This window comes from Diabrotica virgifera, chromosome 10 (genome assembly GCF_917563875.1).
Source record: "Diabrotica virgifera virgifera chromosome 10, PGI_DIABVI_V3a".
Lineage (NCBI taxonomy): Eukaryota > Metazoa > Arthropoda > Insecta > Coleoptera > Chrysomelidae > Diabrotica > Diabrotica virgifera.
The window spans coordinates 104,171,967-104,197,325 of NC_065452.1; the positions used below are offsets into that span (position 1 = coordinate 104,171,967).

The following is a 25,359-nucleotide window of genomic DNA, read 5'->3' on the forward strand; positions in this document are numbered from 1 at the left end:
TTATAACCGTTCATTCGACCCCTCATGTGTCATTCTACCTGGCATAATGACGGAGTAGTTATATGCGCGGTCGGACGTACCGACGAACAGACTGTCTAAATTTCTCATCTTTAGTACCATCCTTGGATTATAAGCATTCATTTGACAACTTTATTCGGCAAAAATATTTCTTGGGCATTTTTTGCGGGGATATTTTGTCAAAAAAAAATTGTGGGGATTATCTGTCCGGGATTTTTTGTGGGGATTATTTGTCCGGGGATTATTTGTGGGGATTATTTGTGAGGATTATTTGTGGGGATTTTTTGTCCTTGGATTTTTGTCCGGGGATAATTTGTGGGGATTTTTTGTCCGGGATTATTTGTCCGGACCCCTAATAAACTCATATTTGTCAAGTACCGAAATTTCCTAAGGAAAGTTTCAAACGGGCCATTACGCTCCTGAATTTTTGATGTTTATTTATTTTTTTTCGTAGCGCCATCTTATACATAATTGCTACATTAACAGAGCTTAGATTCTTACAGATTCCTATACTTTTTGTGTATTATATGTACAAGATTTACGTTTCACATGCCAATTTCTATTAATTCCAGAAATTTATTTTAAAAGTACACCACGCAAAAAGTACTTTATTAATTCACATTTTTTTAACGTTACATCCTTCCGTTACATATAGGCTAGTGCTAAACGGACTTTTATCATGAAATTCATTTAAATACTTGAGTAATTTAGATATAAACGCTCTTATATTTATTGAGAAAAAAGCAAAACTTTCACATTTTTTTATAAACAATACACAACAGGTAGGGTAGCAAAAATATGGCTGTAATTAGCGAGATATATTGTTAGTAGGGTAAGCATTTTTCGGTATACATATATGCTCTAGATTATGAGTGGTGTACTTTATAAAGGTGATGGGATCGCCTATACTTGTAACATTACCAATGGCCGGCCTTAAACGTTTCTATCTCGGTTATTTTTTACCCTGTAGTTATATACCCTATAGTTTTATATAATATAAAGTTAAAATATTTGATATAAAAAACTAAAATTTGGTTATACATATGTCATTTTTTTTAATATGCATTCTAAACCAGTCACAATTGTTGAAATAATTATTTATGCTAATATAAAGAAATTCTTCTAAGGATTACTATAAATTTTAATTTTTGTGGAAATGGCGTATGTTTTATTTTTCACTTTTTCCTAAAAAGTTCTAAAGGGTTCTCTTATTTTCATCATAACTTGCTTAATTGTGATGATATTGACTTCTACGGGAGCTCATTTGATATGTACTCCGAAGTACTTTGACAAGTGTTTAGTAGGTATATTTTATAAAATGCATCTTTTTCCCCGTTATTTAAGCTTGAATACTTAGATTTGAGTACTCGTCTAAAAAAACATACATTCAATTAACCATAACTTACTTTGAATTAACATTAGTTTAGTTCTTTAAGCAAGGAGTGTATTCAGCTTTTTATTATCTTCAATTTTGGTAATAATATCTTTTTTGTAAAAGCTTATAGTTATTGAATTCTACGTGAAAAACAGCTTTAAAATATGCATTTTTTTACGAAAAAATAAAATCTTTGATCTTTAATAACTCAAAAAGTATTGATTTATATTAATAACTTTATATAACAAATTTTGCTTAGAATTTGTCTCTCTATCAATTTATGGAATTATTATTAAAAAGATATTAATTTTCATCCTCAAGAAGGGGTGGCATTCACCACCACGGTAAAAGCGCAAGTTGGCATAATGTCACCTTTGTTCCTTGAGGTATTTTCTAACTACTCACCAATTTTCATGAAAACTGATGGAGGTTCAACGATATCGGAGGTGAAGACCTTCAGTGATTGCACTAAGTGGATTGAAAGATATTTTCCCTAATTTTGACATTGATTTGCACATTTACTTGTGCATCCCAGGTGCCAACGTGTCCGCTGAAAGGTCATTTTCGAAAATGTCAAGAATTAAAAATAATTTCCCATCAAGTATGACGCAAGAACCTACAATTTGTCGATTTTGTCAAAAAAAATCTGTGATGTGATCAAATTGGAATGAAAATTTTTTCTGTTATAGGTACATACACATCGTAGTTTAAATCCATTTTTAGTGTTTTTGCAAATTTCTGCATTTTTTTCGCAAAAATGGTACATGGTTGAAGGGCGGCTACTAGAGAATTGCCTAGGGCGTCAATTGACTTAAACGCGGCCCTGAACTCACTTATAGTTTCAAATGAATCAGATTGTAAATGAAATGAACAGCTTATTTCAGAAAGGCTCCTGAGTCAGTTTTTTGTTATTTTTTGTTAAGAGTGGATTCATTAACTATGATTGTAGACACATCGTTTATGGTAGAAAGGGACCCAATTCATTCTATTATAATAGAGAAATCGTATGGCATACTTTTCGTTTACTACACAAAAGGACCCAAGCCCAGACAATTTTTTGCATATTTCTCGAAAGTTAGTTATCATGACTCGAGTCCCTTTCTGAAAAAAGCTGTTCAAATTGTAAAAAAAAGTTTTAGTGTAAACTTGTCTGTCAGAAGATTTATATTCCTATTTAAATAACAATAATGAAATATGTTTACTTACTTTTCCTGGATGCATTTCTACAGTCATGCCTAGTGCTTGGGGTATAACTAGAATATCACTAAAAATAATTGCAGCATCCAAATCAAAGCGCTTTATTGGCATTAAAGTAACTTCACAGGCAAGTTCGGGTGTTTGACAAATTTCAAAAAAGCTATGTTCTTTACGAAATGCCATAAATTCTAAAATGTAAAAATAAAATTGGTTATAATTAAAATAGTCAGACAGCAGAGAATGGAGAATTATATTTAATATTCATCAACTAAAAAAATCTGAGAATATTTATTACCAAGCTCAATGAATCCTCTTTAAAAGAATTTTCAGAGAACAAACATGTAACTTTTTTGGTATTGTAATATAATTCAAATCCTTCTAACCACTTAAAGTCCCATGTTTTGGCTATCTGTGGGCAAACTTTCAGCCAAATCGATTATTACGCATTTTGGGAATGGAGGAAAATGTAAAAAACGGTATTTTAATGTTTTCTACACTATAAAATTTGATCAAAACCTTGTTTTGAATCAAAATAACTTGTTATAATGCCATATAATGACATTTTTGAGTCCCTTCTATTAAAATATTATGTTTTCCATTGATACTTTACGATAGAAAATGCAAATTTGTTTAAATAAACACCAATCACTGTAAAATCGCATAAAATTCGCATATTTTGAGAAAAAAGAAAATTTTTTGACCTTAAATATCTTATTTTTACGTCCCGCAGAAGCTATACACCAAGTTTCAGACAAATCGGAGACCCAAAAGTTTTTGCCTGAGTGATTTTACATGGAATGTACCAAATACTGATTGTTATAACAGTAGAACTAACAAAATAGTCAGTAAACTCTATTCTGTAATACATAATCAGTTCATGGTATATTTTATGAAACAGTAATAAATAGTACATTAATTGAATCATTTATTTCAGAAACCAGTCAACTGACATTTATATATCATTGCACTTGACGGGTTTCTTTCTAAAATAAACAATTAAATTTATGGGCGTGAGCTACGTAGACAGTTTGAAAACAAGAATCTACATGAAATTGAGCTTTAAGGAGGGAAATAGGTTTAGAGGTTTCAAAATTTCAAATTTTTGGAACTAGCATGAATCGATAGTGTTACTATTCAAGAATGTGTTCTGAAAATTTCAAAGCAAAATTCGAAGTCCTTCTCAAGTTATGAGAATTATACGGAGCGCGCTCGCGTAGAGCGCAATCTATGAGATTTTTTTCAAACGCGTTTTTCTCGAAACGACTTTTTCTCGGCTTGCGTGACGTCTAGCTCAAAATATAATGAACCAATTTAAAAAAAAAACGGTAAAAATTGATGTTTTTTTTTTCAAACTTGCGTAATTTTTCAAATTTTTTATTTTTTTAGCCGATTTGAGATTCGTATCGAAGAGAAACTTGTAATAAACGTAAAAATTTTTGGATTTTTGATTTTAGGCAGAAATTACGACCTCTACATGTCACGCAAGCGACTTGTTCGTGCGGCGCACGTCGTTGCGGCCTACAACTGCTCTATTTTTAAATATAATAACTCAAAAAAATTTGGACATATACTTTAGAATATGTATAAAATGATCCCAAAGTTTTTGTTTTTTTTTTATTTCCACGGGACAATACAGTTACAATTTTTTACAAATTTTGAAACAATTTAGTATACTAAATATAAGTCATATATTAACACATAAAATATAATAGTTAAAAGAAATAAATTACATACAGAACAAATTAGAAACAGACTGGTAAAGGTGAACAAGACAAAACAATTAAGAGGCAATATTAATTTGTTGCAAGTCGCGTATAAATTGGTTAGGTGTGGAACTAAAATTAAGCCTCTCAGTATTTTGATTTGCTAGACGTAACATTCTAGTTATAGGTTCAGTGAGGCCATAATTACATTGATGAAATGGTACATGAAAAGTGGTTTCAACTGCATTTTGAGTACTACATGAAGAAACTTTAAAACCAACCTTAGACAATAAATAATGACTATTTGCTGTATCATTTAGAAACTATACAGAATTTTCAAATCACGGTGTAATAACGACGTTCTTCCAGGGTGTTGATATTTATAAATGCTCTAATTTCGTCATAACTGTAAAACCTGTTACTCCCATTAATAGCTCTAATTTTAAATCCCAAAAACCTAAGGAATTTATTTTTTAACTTTTTCAATTCTTTCTGCGTAAACATTATAGTAAGGTGACCAAACACTACAACAGTATTCCAAGTGAGGTCTAACAAGAGAACAGTATAATAATTTTATTTTTATTTCATTTATTTATTTATTTATTTCAATGGTAGAACAATTTACAAACGAGTACAAAAAAATAGTTAAAGTAAAAATCATGTACAAAAAACATCAAAAATCAACGAATAAAAGACAATTAAACAACAAAATTTGTAAAATAAGACAGTAAATACAATCGCAGAAGATGAAAAATATCACATATTTAAATCAATAAACTCTGAAGCTGCCTCTTGAAGACATTAATGCTTGGACAGAATGGATCAAGTAGCATTTCGTTGCATAAGCTGAGCATTCTCGACAAGGGAAAATGACGAGCATACTCAGTCCTATGAAAAGGAATATAAAAGAGTGCAGTGTGTCGAGTTCTATGTATTGTGTTTAAGTACACATTATCCAATAATGAGGGACAATTGATAGATTGTTTAGAATTTTAAATAGAAACAACATATCAGCTCTCAACCTGCGGTTCTTCAGTGTAGTAACATTAAATTGAGACATTATTCCAGAATAATCTATGACGAAATTTTCAGTATTTCTTATATTACAATGTGCTTTATAAGCTAAGGATCTTAGAAACTTCCGCTGAACGCTCTCCAATCCATCAATGTAAATTTGATGAAATGGAGACCAAACAACAGAGCAGTATTCAAGTCCAGAGCACACTAGAGAGCAGTACAGTAATTTGAATACAGTAGGTGAGAGATCATGACTCTTGCGATAAATAAAACCAAGATTGCGAAATCCTGTTTCCTTAATTTTAAGATAATGGCTTCTAAATGTCAATGCACAATCCAATAATACACAAAAATCTTTAATTTCAGTAACTGAATCCAAGAGTACATCATTAAGAACATATCTATTAGCTGTTAGATTATTTATACGACCAAATGAAATACAAGAACATTTAGTTGGATTTAGGCTTAAACCATTTTGTTTCGACCATAAACATATATTATTAACATCATCTTGCAGAAGATCTCTATCTGATATATCATGTATGTAACGAAATAACTTAAGATCATCAGCAAATAGTAGAAAGTGTGAGTTTTTGATAGCCTTACCAATATTGTTAATGAACAAGTTAACGAGCAAGGGACCACAATGAGACCCTTGTGGGACACCAGAACAACAATGGAATTCTTTAGAAACATAATTGTTGATACGAACTTGTTGTGTACGTCCCATCAAAAAGCTTTTAATCCAATTGACAATGGGTTCACCAAAGCCAGACGCATGAAGTTTATGAACCAACAGGTTATGATTAACCCTGTCAAATGCCTTTGAGAAATCAGTATAAATGCTGTCGACCTGAATCTTATTCTCAAATCCACCCAACAAGTATTGTTGGTAGTTGACAGGGTTTGTTACAGTTGACTTTCTGTTAGAAAAACCATGTTGCTCATCAATAATTATGTTTCGGCAAGCCCAGGTAAGATTTATCGATACCAATTTATCTAGAAGTTTTGGGATTGCTAATTGAATAGTTATACCTCTATAATTATTTACACACTCGTGATTGCCAGATTTATAGATAGGTGTAAGAAAACTATTTTTCCAATAATGTGGAAATATAGATGATGACAATGATAAACTGAAAATTTGTTGTAAAGGTTTACAAAGGGAAAACATACAGTTCTTAATAAGTGCTGCAGGTATACCATCAGGGCCTGAAGAATATGTAGTTTTTAACTCATAATTCCCTCAAAAACATCTGTCAGACTAAATTCCAGAGTTTGGATATCTACACTGTACTCTAATTCAAAGTTAGGTAAATTATACTCACTATCATTATATGTACCCGAAAAATAATTGGCAAATAGATTGACTATTTCCTCACCACACTGAGCAATTACATCCCCACCTTCATTAGACATTACATTAGGATAAGCGTTAAACCCACGTGTAGCATTAACATGTCTCCAAAAAGAGCAGGGATTGCTTGAAAGATTTGCTTGAATATTCTCTAGATAGTTTTTATAACATACTGCTTGTAATGATTTACATCTTTCCCTTAACACTGAAAATTCCTCATATGAGTTGCCTGATGCTTTAAAATTCTGGTGAGCTATTTTTTCTGTATGACAAGTTCAATCAATTCTCGTGAAAACCAAACTGGAAAGTTCAACGATTTAAACCGATTAACAGGAACAAACATACTGATGGCGTCATATAAAATATGGTAAAAATTTTCTATGCAGCAATTAATATCTGATACATCTAATACCTCGTTCCAAGGAATTGATGCTAAATGTTCATTTAAAACCTGATAATAACATTTTTTAAAATCATGATAAAAGACATCATATTTAAGAAATAAATTTAAATTAGCTGCAGGTAACAATATAGTATAAGCTGAATGATGTTGAGAAGTATTCAATAGAATATCAGTAGAAATCGACACAACTGCATCCCTCTGCGTACAAAAAACTAGATCTAAAAATTTATTATTAAGGTTACGCAAAGTATTTACTTGTGACGTATTAAGAAAATTGTAGCAAGTACAAACAATATTTGCTGGATAGTGTTGCGGACACTCAACTGTTACACCATCACTAAGATTATACCAGGATGCCTCAGGTAGGTTGTAGTCACCACAAATACAGAACTCACAGTCACTGAATCTATCTGCTAAGTCCAATATACAGGTGGAATACTCCTCATATAATGACCCAGATGACTGTGGAGGAAAGTACACAGCACCAATGATTAACTTTCTAGTAGCACACATGACCTGTGCAAATACATGTTCCACAGAGGAATCGATAGGCTTAACCATCATTCAATGAAGGCACTTATGGATAGCAATAAGGACACCACCACCACGAGTCTTCGAACTAGTTTGAGTGTCTCTGTCGTGCCTATACACATTAAAGTCACTCAATCCCAATTCAGCATCTAAGATTTTAGAAGTAAGCCATGTTTCAATGATAATAATAATATCATAACTAGAAAGAACCACAGCATGTCTGAAATTTTGAAGTTTGGTGCACATACCCCCAGCATTATCTTTTCTATATAAAAACTTCTAGGAGCTATATGTTCTTTGGTCTGATGTTCAGCTTTTTATTTATATTCTTTAGAACAGCGGTTCTCAATATGTGATACATGTACCACTGGTTGTACATATCATTATTTTTGGTGGTACACAAAACGCAAAAACAACCACAATAGGCACTACTATTATAGTTAATTACATTACCTAGCTACATAGGTATTTCATTTAGGTGGTACCAAAAATAATAAAGTGTATCTTGTGGTACATGACTGGTGTGACCAACTAGCCTGAAAAATCCAGGACATAACCCGAATTACGAAGTCGTGTCCCGGCGTCCCAGACAAGACTTCCGGGCCATCCGAATTTTCAATTTTGGTAAAATTTTATTTTGAAATATTGAATACGTTATTATTTTAAGAATATTTTTTTCTCTACAGCACTACAGCCCAAATTGAGCCTTGGCTTCGTTTATTTTTTCCCTCCACCATTGTTTGTCTGTGGCTGCTCTTCTCCATACACAGACTCCTAAAAGTGCTTGTGAGTCGCTGTTTACTGTGTCTTGCCAGCGCTTTCTTGGCTTTTCAACCGATCCTTTTTCCCAGCATTCTAGCGTTCAGTTCTCTTTGTAATACTAATACCACATCAAAAATTTCCTTTTTTGAGAACGATTTCCGGATTGGTAGTCGAAACGTCAAAAACTAAGAAAAATGTAGTTATCATTACAACCAATTGTCGCTTAATCCCAACAAAAATATCATTGTCAACAAAAATGTTAAATAATCAATAAAACGATAATATTAAAGTTCTATATTTAAAAAAATGGACCGATTTTCATTGAAAAGTCCCGGATTTCAGGTATTTTTTTCAGCTTTGTCCCGAGTTCGACTGAATTGGAGTTGGTCACACTAAACATGACTCAAAAAAATTGAAATCCACTGCTTTAGAACAGTCTCTTTAGAGCATTAAAAATGATAAAAAAAGATTACAAATTCACATTGATCTGTAAATCTTATCAAAAAACTCGATTATAGATTAGAATTTTACCTGGTAAATATCTTCCTGCTTGTCGCATAATCCATATAGGAAGCTTATCAGGTTTTTCACCTCTTGCAGCTTGAAGAATTCGGGAATTTTTTAAATGTGGAAAGTTATGTGATTCCATCTTAACTCTAAATATATAGGATTTAATTATCGTCCTAAAACTGTCTCTTGACAAAATATTTAATTATACACCGTACAAAACTAATTATTATTTGTTAATAATTATGTTATATCATATTCAAATTTCAAATTAGAATATTATTTTGTGCCACTGTCATACACATAACCTATTTCTTCTTCTTTTTTATTCTTTTACCGACTGCCTTTTGCTTTATGGAGATAGCTTTTGATCTTTTTATCTTTTATTTTTTTCAAGCAAAGCCCGAGATGGATCTGAAAAATCTCTTTTTTTCCTTCATAGTGTTGACTATTTCTTTTTTTTTCTTCGTAAGGTTTCCGTGTTTGTTACGCGTTGTGTCCATGCTATTTTCGACATTCTTTTTTTATTCGCCCTTCAAACATGTACCATTTTTGCGAAATTTGCAGAAATTTTTATTTAAATAAGAATACACTAAAAATGGATTTAAACTACGATGTTTATATACCTACAATAGAAAAAATTGTCATTCCAGTTCGATCACATCAGAGACTTCTTTTCAAAAAAAGACTTTTCAAAAAAAATTTTGTTCTTGACAAAATCGACAAATTGTTGACACTTCCTTGCGTCATACTTGATGGGAAATTATTTTTTATTCTTGACATTTTCGAAAATGACCTTTCAGCAGACACGTTGGCAACTGGGAAGCACAAATATTTGTGCAAAGCAAAAGCAATGTCAAAATTAGGGAAAATATCTTTCAATCCACTTAGTGCAGTCACTGAAGGTTTTCACCTCCGATTTTGTTGAACCTCCATCGATTTTCATGAAAATTGGTGAGTAGTTAGAAAATACCTCAAGGAACAAAGGTGACATGATGCCAACTTGCGCTTTCACCGTGGTGGTGAAAACTACCACTTTACGTGGGGGTGAAAAAAATAATACCATAAATCGATAGAGAGACAAATTCTAAGCAAAATTTGTTATATAAAGTTATTAATATAAATCAATACTTTTTGAGTTATTAAAGATCAAAGATTTTATTTTTTCGATGTACCTACCTATCTTAAATAACGGGAAAACGATGCATTTTATAAAATATATACCTGCTAAGGCACTTGTAAAAGTACTTCGGAGTACCTATCAAATGAGCTCCAGTAGAAGTTAATAGCATCACAATTAAGCAAGTTATAATGAAAATAAGAGAACCCTTTAGAACATTTTAGAAAAAAGTGAAAAATAAAACATACGCCATTTCCACAAAAATCAAAATTTATAGTAATCCTAGAAGAATTTCGTTATATTAGCATAAGTAATGATTTCAACAATTTTGACCAGTTTAGAATGCATATTTTTGAAAAAAAGATGTAATTTGTTTAATAAGGTTATGTTATAAAATGCATAATTTTCCCGTTATTTAAGCTTGAAAGTACTTAGATTTGGGTACTCGCCGAAAAAGTATACATTCAGTTACCTATAACTCACTTTTAGTTAAAATTAAAAGGTTCTTCCACTAAGGAGTTTATTTCGTTTTCTATTAGCCTTAATTTTGGTAATAATAACTTTTTCGTAAAATCTTATAGGTTTTGAGTTATTTATGAAAAGTCGGTAAAAAACATGCATTTTTCTCACGAAAAATTAAAATCTTTGATCTTTAATAACTCAAAAAGTATTAATTTATTTTAATAACTTTATGTAAACAAATTATGCTTAGAATTTGTCCCTCTATCGAATTCTGGGGATATTTCTAATAAAATAATTTTCATCCCTGAGAAGAGGTGGCATCCATCCCCAGGGTAAAAGCGCAAGTTGACACCATGTCACCTTTCATCCTTGAGATATCCTCTAACCACTCACCAATTTTCATGCAAATCGATGGAGGTTCAACGAAATCGGAGGTAATAGCTCATATTCACCTTCAATGACTGCACTAACTCTTCTTTAAATATTAAGATATGTCAATTGGTGATTTTATTGTGGTATCCAAATGACCCTTTAAGTGAATGCATCCATGCGTATGAATGATGTCTCTTGGTCGCCTTTATTTTGTATCAGATTTTCAGCTTCTTTCTTTAATAATTTCTTCATTGCTTAATTTTGGCAAATCTGTTAAGGCCGCGTCTTACCATCAAATAATTTGATCAAACAGTTTGAGCAAACTTGACGTACTTGAGGAAGTACGTCAAAGTGACGTCACAATTGCAGTTTTTTGAAATTCTAAAAATCTGTGCTCTCACTATCAGTCTAGTTTGATCAAATTTTTTGTATTGAGTTGTCTAACTTGTTTGTACTTTATTTAAAATTAAAATTTTTCATTATTATCCACAATGAACACTATCAGGATGTGACGTCACTAACTGTCACTTTCAGTTTGCTCAAACCAGTTTGATCAAATTATTTGATGGTGGGACGCGGCCTTTTACCCACATAACAATGATGTTCGTATCATGTTCTAAGCATATACTACCAACATTCGTCAGAGTATATTCTTTTTAGTATATGCGTAGTACAAGCATAGCATGTACCTTAAAAAACATTCTAAATTTCATGTTCTTTGCACATACTTTAAAGTATATTCTCGTACCGAATATACTGAGTACATTCGTGTACGTAGTAACTCGGAATATTCGTAAAAGTTTATTCTTAGAATGTACCTTTACCGAATATTCTTAGCACATACTTATAAGTACATTCTTAACACATACTTATAAGTAGATACTATTCTCAGAATATACTTTTACCGAATATTCTTAGCACATACTTATAAGTACATACTTAACACATACTTATAAGTAGATACTTTTAAAATATCTTAAAAATAATATATATGTATGTATAGGAAGAATAATGTTAGCCTATAGATTATCAACTTCGTTAAGAATAATTAATGAAATTTAAAAATTTATGTATGTAGGTACTATTAATTAAACTACCGAATTCATTATTTAAAATTGTTTTAATTGTATGGTAAAAATGTTTAAGAATTAATTGTATTAACGAAAAAGGAGAAATTGTCGTTTCGCTTTCATAACTGAAATGCATTTACTATTTTGATTAAGTTTATTGAGTATTCTTATGAAGAATTTTATTTTTACATGGAATTGACATTCAGGTAAGCTGTGTGGCTGAGCCAAAACCCACAACCGGCACAAACAAAGCGGAAACGACCGCTGCATACCTCCTGCATAGGGGTTAGCGGGTAGGGGGTTGGGAACAAAGGAAAAATACAAAATATGAAAATAGTTACTGAATAGGCATTTGGCATTTGTGTCTACACTTAACACTAACGATGTCTATGCTGTGTTGTGAGGAAGACCAAGTATTTCAACCAGGAATAGGAACATGCATAATTAAACGTTTTATTTTGTTTGCGGTCAACTTACAAATAAAAAATTCATTTTGGTACTTCAATATTACTTAAATAGTAAGTATGTATATAGGTACATATAAGCAACATATAAATTTTAGTTATTTACATACATATGTTACATAATATTTATTTGGGTACGATAGGTATATGAATATGAATATATAAATTTATATATTCAGCATTTTTATTTTTATATGCACATAATAACTAAATATATATACCTACTTACCTATATAATATTGATATAACTAACTAAAATTTATATAATATTTTATATTTACTTTTTAAGTAATATTGTAGAATGTACTAACTACATTCTCATATGTAATATGTAAATTTAGTAGAAAGTAGAACCTAGGATGAGATTCGGTGATGCTGAAAACATGCTTCTGAGCAATATAGCACTTCCTTGTAATATTCTTCCCATATACTAAAAAGTACATTCTTCCTATATACTAAAAGATGTGAGGTAGTACATTCTAAGTATATAAATAGAAGGTTTATAGCACCTTCTTAGAATATCCTCAAAAGTATATTCTTGGTATATACTGAGAAGAAGTGCGGTAGTACATTCTAAGTATATACATAGAACGTTTAAGTACTGTAATGTAGTATATACTCAGTATGTGCTCTGCACATTCGCAATGGTAATTACGCATATTCTTAGTATATACTTTTTCTGAAAAGTATGTTCTATGTATCTACTAAGAACATGAAATTGTTATGTGGGTAATAACACGAAAACGTTGATAAATAAGTCGATAAGATTCCAGACGTCTATTCAGGTCTCTTATCAGTGTCGATTATAACATATAATGTGTGGATTTTCATCTCATCACTAGCTGAAAAGTTTAGTTGATCATCGGCCCCCTCGTCAAATTGAATTTCTTTTTCTTATTTCTTTGTACGTTTTATTTGGGCACAATTTTTTGGCTTCTTTGCGGTAAAGTAATTTGAAAGAGCTTCATACTCTTTAATGACAGAACGTTTATATCCATAATGTTTATATACAAATATTTTTTACAGTATTTTTGCCGCCCTCTCATAATGTGCCGCCCTAGGCAACTGCCTACATTGATTAATGGATAAAGTGGCCCTGTTGATAACACCACACATTTCAAAGCTAGCAAGTCTTTTTTCCGTTGCATCGGTAATTGTCCATGCTTTCTCTTTACCGTAACTTATTTCGTCTTAGATTTTATTACTGAATTCATAATTTTTGTGTTTACTGCCATATACCTCTCCCAGTATTACGATCGACCAAAATCTACATCCCTTTCTCTGCTGTCCGCAAGTAGCTAGTATCGTGTCATCTGCATATCTAAGATTATTTACTAGTATTCCATTAATTGATATGCCTACAATCAGACCGTCTTCTGGTGCCTTTTTAAAACACGTCTTCTGAGCACATATTAAAAATGAAAGGGCACAGTACACATATCATCCTTGACGTACTTCTCATCTATAGTTCTCGGTTGGTTTTTAACATCCGATAGACGGTGATCATTTGGCCCTATTATATTCAGAGTTCTTGTATCACAGCAACATCGAACATTCTCATAGCAACAGCATCAGTGAATTCTGTCAAAGCTGCCTATTTATTATTTTAATTTAATTTCTTTGAGAAATATTTGCTTCTGGAGGAGTTCATTGAAGATACTCCGGACCGTCTCAGGATTTTTCTCTTCCTCCCTTAATATGGGGGGAAATCCCCCATTTTAAGCCGATTCTGTTATGTTGTCTGGTTAGTGTTTTCTTCCAGGTATTGCTTGGTCTTCCCCTCAGGTTGATATTCGAGTGCTTCTTATGATGTTACTAGGATCTTTCCTAAACGAACGTATGGCAGATCCATTTCCATTTCTTCTGCTTAATTGTTATTATACTGGTTTGTTTTGTTTTCCATAGTTCTACATTCGTGATTTTATTAAATCAGCAAATTTTTAGGATCTTTACCTATATATTTATAAAAGTCTGTAGCGCTTTTGTTATGCTTCCAAGTTTTTGCTCCGTAGAGTAATATGCTTTCTACAAAAGTATTGAATACATTGATTTTTGTTTCTTCTGATATTTCACTTGTGTGCCAGATTTTATTTAACGCATTGAAGGCGACTTGTGCCTTCGTTATTCTTGCTGGTATGTCTTTTGTGCATCCTCCTTTTCTTTCCATGATTGATCATAAATAAGTGACTTTCTTTACTTCTTCAATTTTTTTACCTTTTAATTTTATTTTATTAATTGGCGGGTTATCGTTTTTTAAAAATTTTATCCTCTCTGCATTTATCTGGAGACCAATCATGTCGGAGTACCGAGTTAGCTTATCAATTTTTGTTTTCATGTGAGTTCTGTTAACAGGCAGACATCGTCAGAAAATTCAAGATCTTCAAGCTGATTAAAGAGGTTCCATCTATATAATGCCTGTCCGATCATCTGTTACTTTCATCAGTAGTCCATATACTGTCTTTCCCACATTTGTTCCCTATTGACTCGGTCGAAAGCCTTTCAAAAGTCGATAAATCTTACATTCATATCTTTCTGTCATTCATTGGCTTGTTCAAGGATAATTTTTAAGTTGAACGTTTTCATCTACAATACGCAGTTTTTTCACAATGTTGAAATGAATGAAAAAAGTCGCTTTTTTGCTTAAATGTTCTCATATGACTACTCAGTCCAAAACAGGGCCGTAACTACCATTGGGGCAACCGGGACAGTGCTCCGGGGCCCCCGCAGGTGCCCCCGTTTGGTTGGCCGTGCATAGATTGTGACGAGGTGAAATAAACTTTTTAAAGTACTTTCAGTCAAGTTCTACTTCGAGTTGTCCGATTGTAATAAGTACACGGCATATTAATTCTAACAACTTCAATGATTGATTTTAACCTGTTTCACCTGCACCATTATAAAAAATTGTGTCTCAAAATCTCTCCATAAAGTCACCTTATTAAACGCTTTTATTTAGTTCAATAGTTTGCGTCAAATCTTTAGACATTAATTTGACTGCCTTTTCTTCAATGCAAATGAATAAAAATTTGCAGACATATGCGTTCGCGGGAACAATACACGAATAGTCAATAAAAAAATTTTTTCATGTTTATTAATTGTTTAAATAAAAAAAAAACGATTTTAATGGAAAACGCTTAAATTCTCTTGTTTTTTACAATGTAAAAACTTGAAACTTTTACGGATTGGTACAGCGAATGATATGTATGAACAATACATAATTTAACTTTTTACGTTAATTGTTTACGTTATGCTTCATTAATAAACAATAAAGTTTCAAATTTTTTGCCGATTCCGACTACTTTTCATGTTAGTACATCATATGTTTTATACATATTTTAATAAACATGACGATATATTTTAATGTTTGAAAAGTGTAAAGACTAAAAAGTAAAAAATAAAAAATATAAAAAACAAATTTTAAGAAACGCTTTTCTTTAGTTACGAGTGACTAAAATTAAAAATATTAAAAAAAAATCAACTAAAAAGCAAAAACTAAAAAAAAAATTGAAAAAATCTAACACATTCGTTAAAGAAATGCGTGGGGCGAAAACCGTTTATTCGATGAACACGCGCCACGCTTTTCTTTGACGGATGTGTTAGATTTTCTCAATTTTTTTTTTTAGTTTTTGCTTTTTAGTTGATTTTTTTATAATATTTTTAATTTTAGTCACTCGTAACTAAAGAAAAGCGTTTCTTAAAAATTTTTTTTTGATATTTTTTTATTTTCTTTGCTTTCAAACCACAAAGCAGCTCCGTCTTTTAGATGGCTTCTTATAATTTCTTTGCAGTTTGCAAAGAAATTTTGGCTTTGCAAATTGAATTCTGCTCTCATTAGAGCTGTATACAATTACTTTCTGACGGTCTCCTCCTTTTTGACATTATCCTATCTCCTTCAATTTTTCTTCCACTTTTTCCATATCGAGTTTTAACGCATTCTAGAATTTTCTTCCACCTTTTCAATTTCCTGTATCTTCTCAGCAATCTGGTTTACTTCTTACTGTATTTTCTCTAAATAAACCTTCATATCTTCATATTTTCCAACTCCCAACGAACAGTATCGTTCGTTGGGAGACACTGAAGTCCTCATACCAATCTGAAAGATGTTCCTCGAAAGTGACTCTAAAACCTCTCAATTCAACAAGCTGGGCTGGAAGATTTGATGCAGCCAATACATTGAAATACAGATTTTGCGATGTTTTGAAGTGCCTTTCAAGACTAGTTCTGACACGTAACAAAAGAAATGAAAGAGACGAAGCAGCATAACTGAAAAATAGAAAATAGAATCATTCAACTTTGTTTTGTTACTAGTTGTACAAAATAAAATCCTTGAAATCCTCAACATAGTTTCGAAAACACTGCAATAAAAATCTTTGGACCTTTTAACAGCTTATTAACGAGCGGGACACCCTCAAAAAAGCGCTTAGTTTTCGAGATACTGACCACGGTGGGATGAATGGCTAATTTTATTCATACTTTATATTTTCGAGGGTGCTAAAAACGAAAATGAAGCTTATTTTGAATTTTATATGGGGGAACATTGTCAAAATCGCAATTTTAACCTAAAAATAAAAAAAAATGAAATTACATTTTTTTGAGTTTACCTCGCTACAACTCTGTTCCATTTTAATATTTTTTTTCTGAAATTTTTACAGCATATAGCTCTAACATTTCTGAAGACAACGGTACCTGTTTCAAGCTTTTATTCTTATCCTGATAAATGTTATGAATTTTTCAAAGGAAAAGGTGCGGATTTGTACATTGCAAAGTTTAATCGCAAAAGTTGTGTGACGAAGCTTAAAATTTAGCTTCTTAATCACGTTTATGTTAAAGTAGAGAGTACAAAGAAGTTTTCTGGTAAGTTTTAAAACAAAATGTTTTATAGAAAAAAAATAGTGCAACTTTTAATGTCGACATAGAAATCCCCAATATGATGCTTATTTTCCGAGATACTGACCATGGGTGGTGTATGGCTAATTTTGATCTTAGATTATGTTTTTGACCGTGATGAAAACGAAAATGAAATTTATTTTAAATTTTAGGTGGGGGAATATTGTCAAAATTGCAATTGTACCGTAAAAATAAAAAAAATGAAATCACGTTTTTTTGCGTTTAGCTCGCTACAACTCTGGTCCGTTTTAATATTTTTTTCTAAAGTTTGTACACTAGATATCGCTCACTTTTCTGAAGACAATGGTTTCTAGTTTAAGCTTTTAGTCTTATTCTAGTAAAAATTATGAATCTTTTAAAGTACAAGGTGCAGATTCGTGAATTGCAAAGTTTAATCGCAAAATTTGACTGACACAATTTGAAATATAGATTTTAAATCAAGTTCAAAAATAAAACGTGAGTACAAAGAAGTTTTCTGGAAAGTTTTGTATTAAAATGTTTCATAGAAAACAAATGGTTCAACGTTTAACATCTACGTTATAAATCCCCAAAATAACGCTAATTTTTCGAGATACTGATCATTGGTGGTGAATGGCTAATTTTGGTCTTACTTTATGTTTTTGATGGTGCTGAAAACGAAAATCAAGTTTATTTTGAATTTTAGGTGAGAGAAAATTGTCAAAATCGCAATTTTGCCCTAAAAATAAAAAAAGTTAAACCACGTTTTTCTTAAAATTAAAAGTTGCACCATATTTTTTCTATAACACATCTAGACCTAAACCTCCCCATAAAACTTCTTTGAACTCTATGGTTTAACATAAACGTAATCAAATAGATAAATTTTAAATTTTGTGACTTAATTTTTGCGATTTAACTCTGCAATTCACGAATCTGCACCTTTTATTTTTAAAAATTCATAACTTTTATAAAGAAAAGACTGAAAGACTACAGTTACTTTCATAGTCTTCACAAAGGTGAGAAATATATGCTGTAAAAATTTTAGAAAAAAAAAATATTAAAATGGAACAGAGTTGTCGTAAAAATTCCTGACTTCACTTTTTTTTCATTTTTAGGTTAAAATTGCGATTTTGACAATGTTCCCTCACATAAAATTCAAAATAAACATCTTTTTCATTGTCAGCACTATCGAAAACATAAAATAAGACCAAAATTAGCCATTCACCTCCCATGGTCAGTATCTCGAAAAATAAGCGTTATTTTGGGGATGTATAACGTCTATATTAATAAAAGTTGCGCCATTTTTTATCTATTAAACCTTTGTAACTAAAACTTTCCAGAAAACTTCTTTGTACTCTATATTTTAACATGCATGTCATTAATATAGTCTGTTCGCTAAACTCAGACGCAACTTTCTAGATATTTTAGTCGGTAATTTTGCCAATTTTAGCAAAATTGATAAAAAATAATTTTTAAATAGTTAATAATCACTAAATATTTAGTAATTTTGCAAATTTTTGCAAAATTGACAAAAAACAAAAAAAATATCGACTAAAATATCTAGCCTGTTGCGTCTGAGTTTAGCGAACCGACTATAAGATACATTTTAAATTGTACCTCTCAACTTTTGCGACTAAACTTTGCAATTCACGAATCTGCAACTTGTACTTTAAAAAATTCATACCTTTTACTAGAATAAGACTAAAATCTTAAATCAGATACCGTTGTCTTCAGAAAAGTGAGCAACATATAGTGTACAAACCTTAGAAAAAAATATTAAAATCGACCAGAGTTGTAGCCAGTTACACGCAAAAAACGTGATTTTACTTTTTTTATTTTTATGGTAAAATTGCGATTTTTACAATATTCCCCCACCTAAAATTTAAAATAAATTTCATTTTCGTTTTCAGCATCGTCAAAAACATAATCTAAGACCAAAATTAGCCATTCACCACCCATGGTCAGTATCTCGAAAAATAACCGTTATATTGGGGATTTGTAATGTCGATAATAAAAGTTGCACTATTTTTTTTCTATAAAACATTTTGATCTAAAATTTTCCAGAAAACTTCTTTGTACTCTCTATTTTAACATAAACGTGATTAAAAGGGTAAATTTTAAATTTCGTCACTCAACTTTTGCGATTAAACTTTGCAATGCACAAATCCGCACCTTTTCCTTTGAAAAATTCATAATCTTTATCAGAATAAGAATTAAAGCTTAAAACAGGTACCGTTGTCTTCAGAAATGTTACGAGCTATAGGGTGATTGATTAGTGTGAGGAAGCTCAGTAGATCTGTTATAGTAAACATTACAAAAAAAAGTTATTAACAAAAATTGTAGGCAGCGTTAAACTCCACATTTTAAAATTAGCTACAATCTTACAGGGTGTTCCATAAGATGGTGGCAGACCAAACTTATGTTTTTTTAAATGGAACACCGTGTATTTTATTTTAAATTTGAAATCTGCTTCACTTTCCGATCACAACAATGTAAAGTTTTATTATGTTATACCGGGTACTTAAAAAGTTATAGCCAATATTACCTGAAAATCGTATCAAGTTTAACTCCCTGTATAATTAAAAAGAAGTATAGGAACATTGATCTATTGCAACCATAGTTTTTTAATAATTGTTAAAAATTATAAAACACATTCGTTTTCATAATATACGTTAAATCAAATACAGGGTAAGTCAAAATGCAAGTACATTATTTTCTTGGTAATTTTAAATAGAACACCCTGTATTTTATATCACTATCGAAAAGTACTAATATCGTACTTCAAATTTTATAAAGTACTCCCTATACCTAAAGTTATCAGTTTTCTAGATATTTTTATTTTTCCATCAAAGTATTAATTTGGTAGATATTTTAACGTTTACCAATAATTATTGTGAGTTGGCCATTATTGATTTGTCAGAAACTGACAGTTTGACATTATTAATTATTAATTCAGTAAATAAATACCGACACAGAAAAGAAAACAATTTATTTTAAATAAAATTTATAACAAATAACCGACGGAAAATTAAAAAAAAAATAACAACACAAAAAAATAAAAAAACAACAGTAATTTTAACGTAAGGTGTTCAAAATGACCTCCCAAAACATCTATGCATACTTGAAAGCGGTCATTCAAAGAGTTGCCTACATTGCTAAGCATTTGTAAAGAAATATTTTGAAATACAATTCGGATTCTATTTTTCATATCATCTCTTGTTGTTGGAGGTATTTTATATACTTCGTTCTTAACGTAACCCCAAAAAAATGAGTCCATTTTATTGAACTCTGGTGACCTTGGGGGCCACCTTACCGGTCCATCCCTTCCGATCCATCTTTCACCAAACTGATCATTAAGTTCACCACGTACTAATTCGTTGTGGTGCGCAGGAGCACCGTCATGTAGAAACCACATTTGTTCACGTATATTAAGTGGAACCTCTTCTAATAATATCGGTAACTAATTTACGATAAAATCTAAATATATCTCACCATTTAAATTATCTTCAAAAAAATATGGTCCTACTACATGGTTACCGACGGTACCTCCCCACACATTTAGAGACTATCTTGTTTGACTATGTGTTACTATGTGGTATGGATTACTTGTTGAATAGTAGTGAAAGTTATGCCTATTAACAGAACCGTTTCGATGGAATGTAGCTTCATCACCAAATAAGACATAATCAAAAAAATCTCTCTGCTCATTAATTTTTTCTAAGGCCCATTCACAAAATACTATTCGTTTCTGAAAATCATCATTATTTAATTATTGGTGCTTTTGAATGTGATAAGGGTGCATCTTGTTTTTAGATAGAATGTTTTGAACGGAGTAGTAACTAAGTTCTTGTTCATTGGAAATACTCCTAATACTTGTGTGTGAGTTTTCTGTAACTCCCATCAACACACTAATTTCGTTTTCCTCTGTCACACTAGTTTTTGTTCGTTCATGTTTTTCATAATTCACTGAACCAGTGCGGTTAAAGCAATCTTTCAATTTTTCAAATGTATCTTGTCTCGGTTGCCGCCTATCTGGAAACCGTTATTGATAAATTCTAGCTGATAGTAATGAATTTTTATTGCATTCCCCCAAAATCCAGATCATATCTACCATTTCATCAGTAGTAAAATTCATTATTGCTAATTTACGGTGTACGCCAATAGGGCTTTTCATTCACAGTAATTTGTTTCGAGCTTCGGTCGCATGTCGTATAATCCGTGTATAATATTAATATACACAGATTATAAAACATATGACAGTAGCTCGAAACAAATGACAGTCTATGAAAAGCCCTATACTGAATTAGCCATTCCAAATCACGTGATATAATATGGCTGCTGGATGGCGAAACTGTCATCCATAGGCGTATCCAATGTTTAAACCACTTCATATTTAATTTGCTATCACAATTTCACAAATTTCGCTACACAATTAACAAAAAAACAAAACCAAACAGGATATTCTTTACAAATTTGTCAATATTTAATGCAAACATTAGATACGCCATGACCACCCCCCTAAACTATGTCTATGGCCATGTCAGTTTAGCCATCCACCGGCCACCACTGACAGTTCATTGGAATCCCTAATTAATAAACAATAATGTCAAACTGTCAGTTTCTGACAAATCAATCATGGCCAACTCACAATAATTATTGGTAAACGTTAAAATATCTACCAAATTAATACTTTGATAGAAAAATAAAAATATCTAAAAAACTGATAACTTTAGGTATAGGGAGTACTTTATAAAATTTGAAGTACGATATTAGTACCTTTCGATAGTGATATAAAATACAGGGTGTTCTATTTAAAATTACCAAGGAAATAATGTACTTGCATTTTGACTTACCCTGTATTTGATTTAACGAGTATTATGAAAACGAATGTGTTTTATAATTTTTAACAATTATTAAAAAACTATGGCTGCAATAGATCAATGTTCCTATACTTCTTTTTAATTATACAGGGAGTTAAACTTGATACGATTTTCAGGTAATATTGGCTATAATTTTTAAGTACCTGGTATAACATAACAAAACTTTACATTGTTGTGATGGGAAAGTGAAGCAGATTTCAAATTTAAAATAAAATACAGGGTGTTCCATTTAAAAAAATATAAGTTTGGTCTGCCACCATCTTATGGAACACCCTGTAAGATTGTAGCTAATTTTAAAATGTGGAGTTTAAAGCTGCCTACAATTTTTGTCAATAACTTTTTTTTGTAATTTTTACTATAACAGATATACTGAGCTTCCTCACACTAATCAATCACCCTGTACTGTAAAAATTTCAGAAAAAAATATTAAAATGGAACAGAGTTGTCGCGAGGTAAACGCAAAAAACATGATTTTATTTTTATTTATTTTTAGGGTAAAATTGCGATTTTGGCAGTGTTCCCCCAAATGAAATTCAAAATAAATCTCATTTTCGTTTTCAGCACCGTCAAAAACATACAGTATGTCTAAAATTGGCCATTCACCTCTCCATGGTCAGTACCTGGTCATTTTAGGGGTATCTCCCGCTCGCCTATTACAGTTTACTTGAAGAGAGCCTCTTAAAACAAACTGAAATGAGAGGGCAATTTGAAACTATCCTTGAAGTGGCTTCAAATATGTGTCAACGTTGGAGAATACCATTAAGGTTCGCTCCAAGAAGAATGCAGAAGACGAAAAAACATTTCGATGAACTGTGCGAAGATAAAAGACTTTAAGATCCCAAGTCATGCTTTAGAGTAACCGTGTTTTACTCAATGATCGACACATTATGCCATCAGCTAGACACTCGCTTTCAAGGAATTAAAGCAGTGTAAGATACGTACCGAATGGTTCAACCTGATTTTATTTTAAATGCCAACGAACAAGACCTTCAAAACAAAGCAATCAACTTTGTAAAACGTTTTCCAGATGATTCCAGATGGGAGATGGAGGGTTTACTCCCCCTTCCTCTGGGGGGTAAACCCCCGATACCCCCCAACATCGTAGTTACGACCCTGGTCCAAAATAGCATTTGTTTGCCAGGATTATCCTTTGCTTGATTTCTTTCGTCATGACGATCTCGTTGGTGATCAGGGAGCCTAAGTATGTGAATTTTTCCACCAATTGGTGACCGATGTTTCTGGCTCTATCGTTGGGTGTTGATGCCATCATCTTAGTTTTATCCTCGTTTACTTGCAGGCCCATATTTTTTGAGGCATTTGAGAAGGTGGTATACATTTCTTCTAGCTTGCGTGTTGTGCGGGCAATTTATTAAAAATGTTTCCTCTGTTGTCTATTCAGGTATCTCTGACGCCTTTTCCAGAGCTATGTTGAAAAGGAGACACGCCAACGCATCTCCCTGTCGCAGCCCAACATATGCGTTTCAAACGCCTGTGATTGTTCGCCCTGTATTTCGACGTTGCAAACAACTTTACGCATTGTAGCCTTAACCAATCATATCAGTTTATCAGGGATGTGGAATTCATCCATGGCTTAACATAAGGTTTGTTCCAACACTACTGAGAACCGTCCATGTAACGATCACCGTCCTGCGTAGTACCATGGAACGAATTATTTCGTTCCCATGGAACGTTAATTATATAGTAATGTGATCGTTACATGACGGTTCCCAGTCGTGTTGGAACAAACCTTATAGGTTATTTATTTCTTAGGACACTATATAGGCCCATTTAAAAAAGATGGTATGTGTCGATATTGAATTCATTGGTTTTTTCCAATGTTTGCCTTAGCACCAAGATCTGTCCCAAACAGCACAAGTACATCCCTGGGACGTACCCGGGATGTACCATTAGGACATTCGTACGTCCTGAGGACGTACGTTTCAGGTACTGAGACATCCTCGGGACGTACCGAGGACGTCCGATGTTACAAAATCATCCGTGCCCAGGACGTCCGGCCAAACTCTCCTGGGGACGTCCGACTAAAATCTCCTTGGGACGGTCGTCCAAAACCTCCTTGGAACCTCCGACCAAACCTTTTTAGGGCATTATGTAAAATGTTTTCAGAAATTTTAAACATGGCGTTTAATTATTATTAAACAATGTTGAAAAAGTCTAAAATTATTTTATATAAATTTACTCATAATTTTTAAAGATGAAATCTTCATTTAAAATGAAAAACACATATTACCTGTTGTTGATCGACCAGGCCTAAAACCACTTTGGTATTCTCCACGAAGCTCCTCTGAATGTGCACTTAGGCGACCACATTGGCGACCATATAAGATACTCGAAAATATTTTGTAATTTGTAAGCTGTATTAAGGAGGGTTATTCCCCTATAGTTTCTACATTCCAATTGATCACCCTTTTTGTGTAGTGGGCAAACGATTCCAATACACCACTCTTCCGGGATTTGTTCTTCATTCCAGGCTCTCGGTATTATTGTATATATTTGATTAGTCAGAGTAGCACCTCCACACTTATAAGTTCCGCAGGTATACCATCACTTCCTAGAGATTTATTATTTTTAGGTGTTTTATTGCATATCTTACTTCTTGAATCGATGGAGGCACTAATGGTATATTGTTGCTTGCTCCTGGGATTTGGATCTCTACTCTTCTACTTCGATAGTAAGTAGTTCTTTATAGTGTTCGACCCACCTTTTCAATACTTCTTATTTTGTATTGAGTATGTGCCCCTCCTTATCCTTACATAGTCTTAGCCTTGGTTTGAATTCCTTTCTTGCATTATTTAAAGTTTTATAGAATTTTCTTGTTTGATTTTCCTTTTTTAATGCCTCAAGTTCTTCCAATATTCTATTTTCATAATTTCGCTTTTTTTCTTCTATGAATGCACTTCTCTTATCTTCTAAGATCTTTATATTTTTGCTGTTTTCTCGGGTTCTTCTATGCTGCATAAGTTTATATGCATCGTTTTTCTTGTAATGTCCTCACACTCAGCATCGAACCGGTCATCGCGTGATGGTGGTTTTTCTGGCCGTAGAATATTATTTGCTGCGTCTTTAATATTATTTTTACACATTTCCCATTGTTCGCTGATTGTTAGATTCTCATTAATTATGTATTTAGTTTCGTTATAGTTTTGAAACCTTTCTACCTTTTGCGAATTTTTGATGAGTTCAATATCAAGGCGCGTTGTTTTGGTACTTTATGGGCAAGTTGTTTCTTTAAGGGATATACAATATAAAATGAAATCATAC

At 32.1% G+C, this 25,359-nt stretch overlaps 1 protein-coding gene across 1 annotated transcript in view; it reads right to left on the minus strand.

The window, feature by feature from the left end:
* The window catches only part of LOC126893431 (uroporphyrinogen decarboxylase), a 50,337-nt gene extending 41,130 nt beyond the window's left edge, over positions 1–9,207 (minus strand). The window contains exons 1-2 of the mRNA XM_050663621.1: positions 8,895–9,207; positions 2,600–2,778 (exon numbers count right to left, since the gene is read on the minus strand). Coding sequence (XP_050519578.1) covers positions 2,600–2,778; positions 8,895–9,012 — 297 coding nt within the window. The 5' untranslated portion in view covers positions 9,013–9,207. The remainder of the gene's footprint in view (positions 1–2,599; positions 2,779–8,894) is intronic.
* Between the last annotated feature and the right edge of the window lie 16,152 nt (positions 9,208–25,359).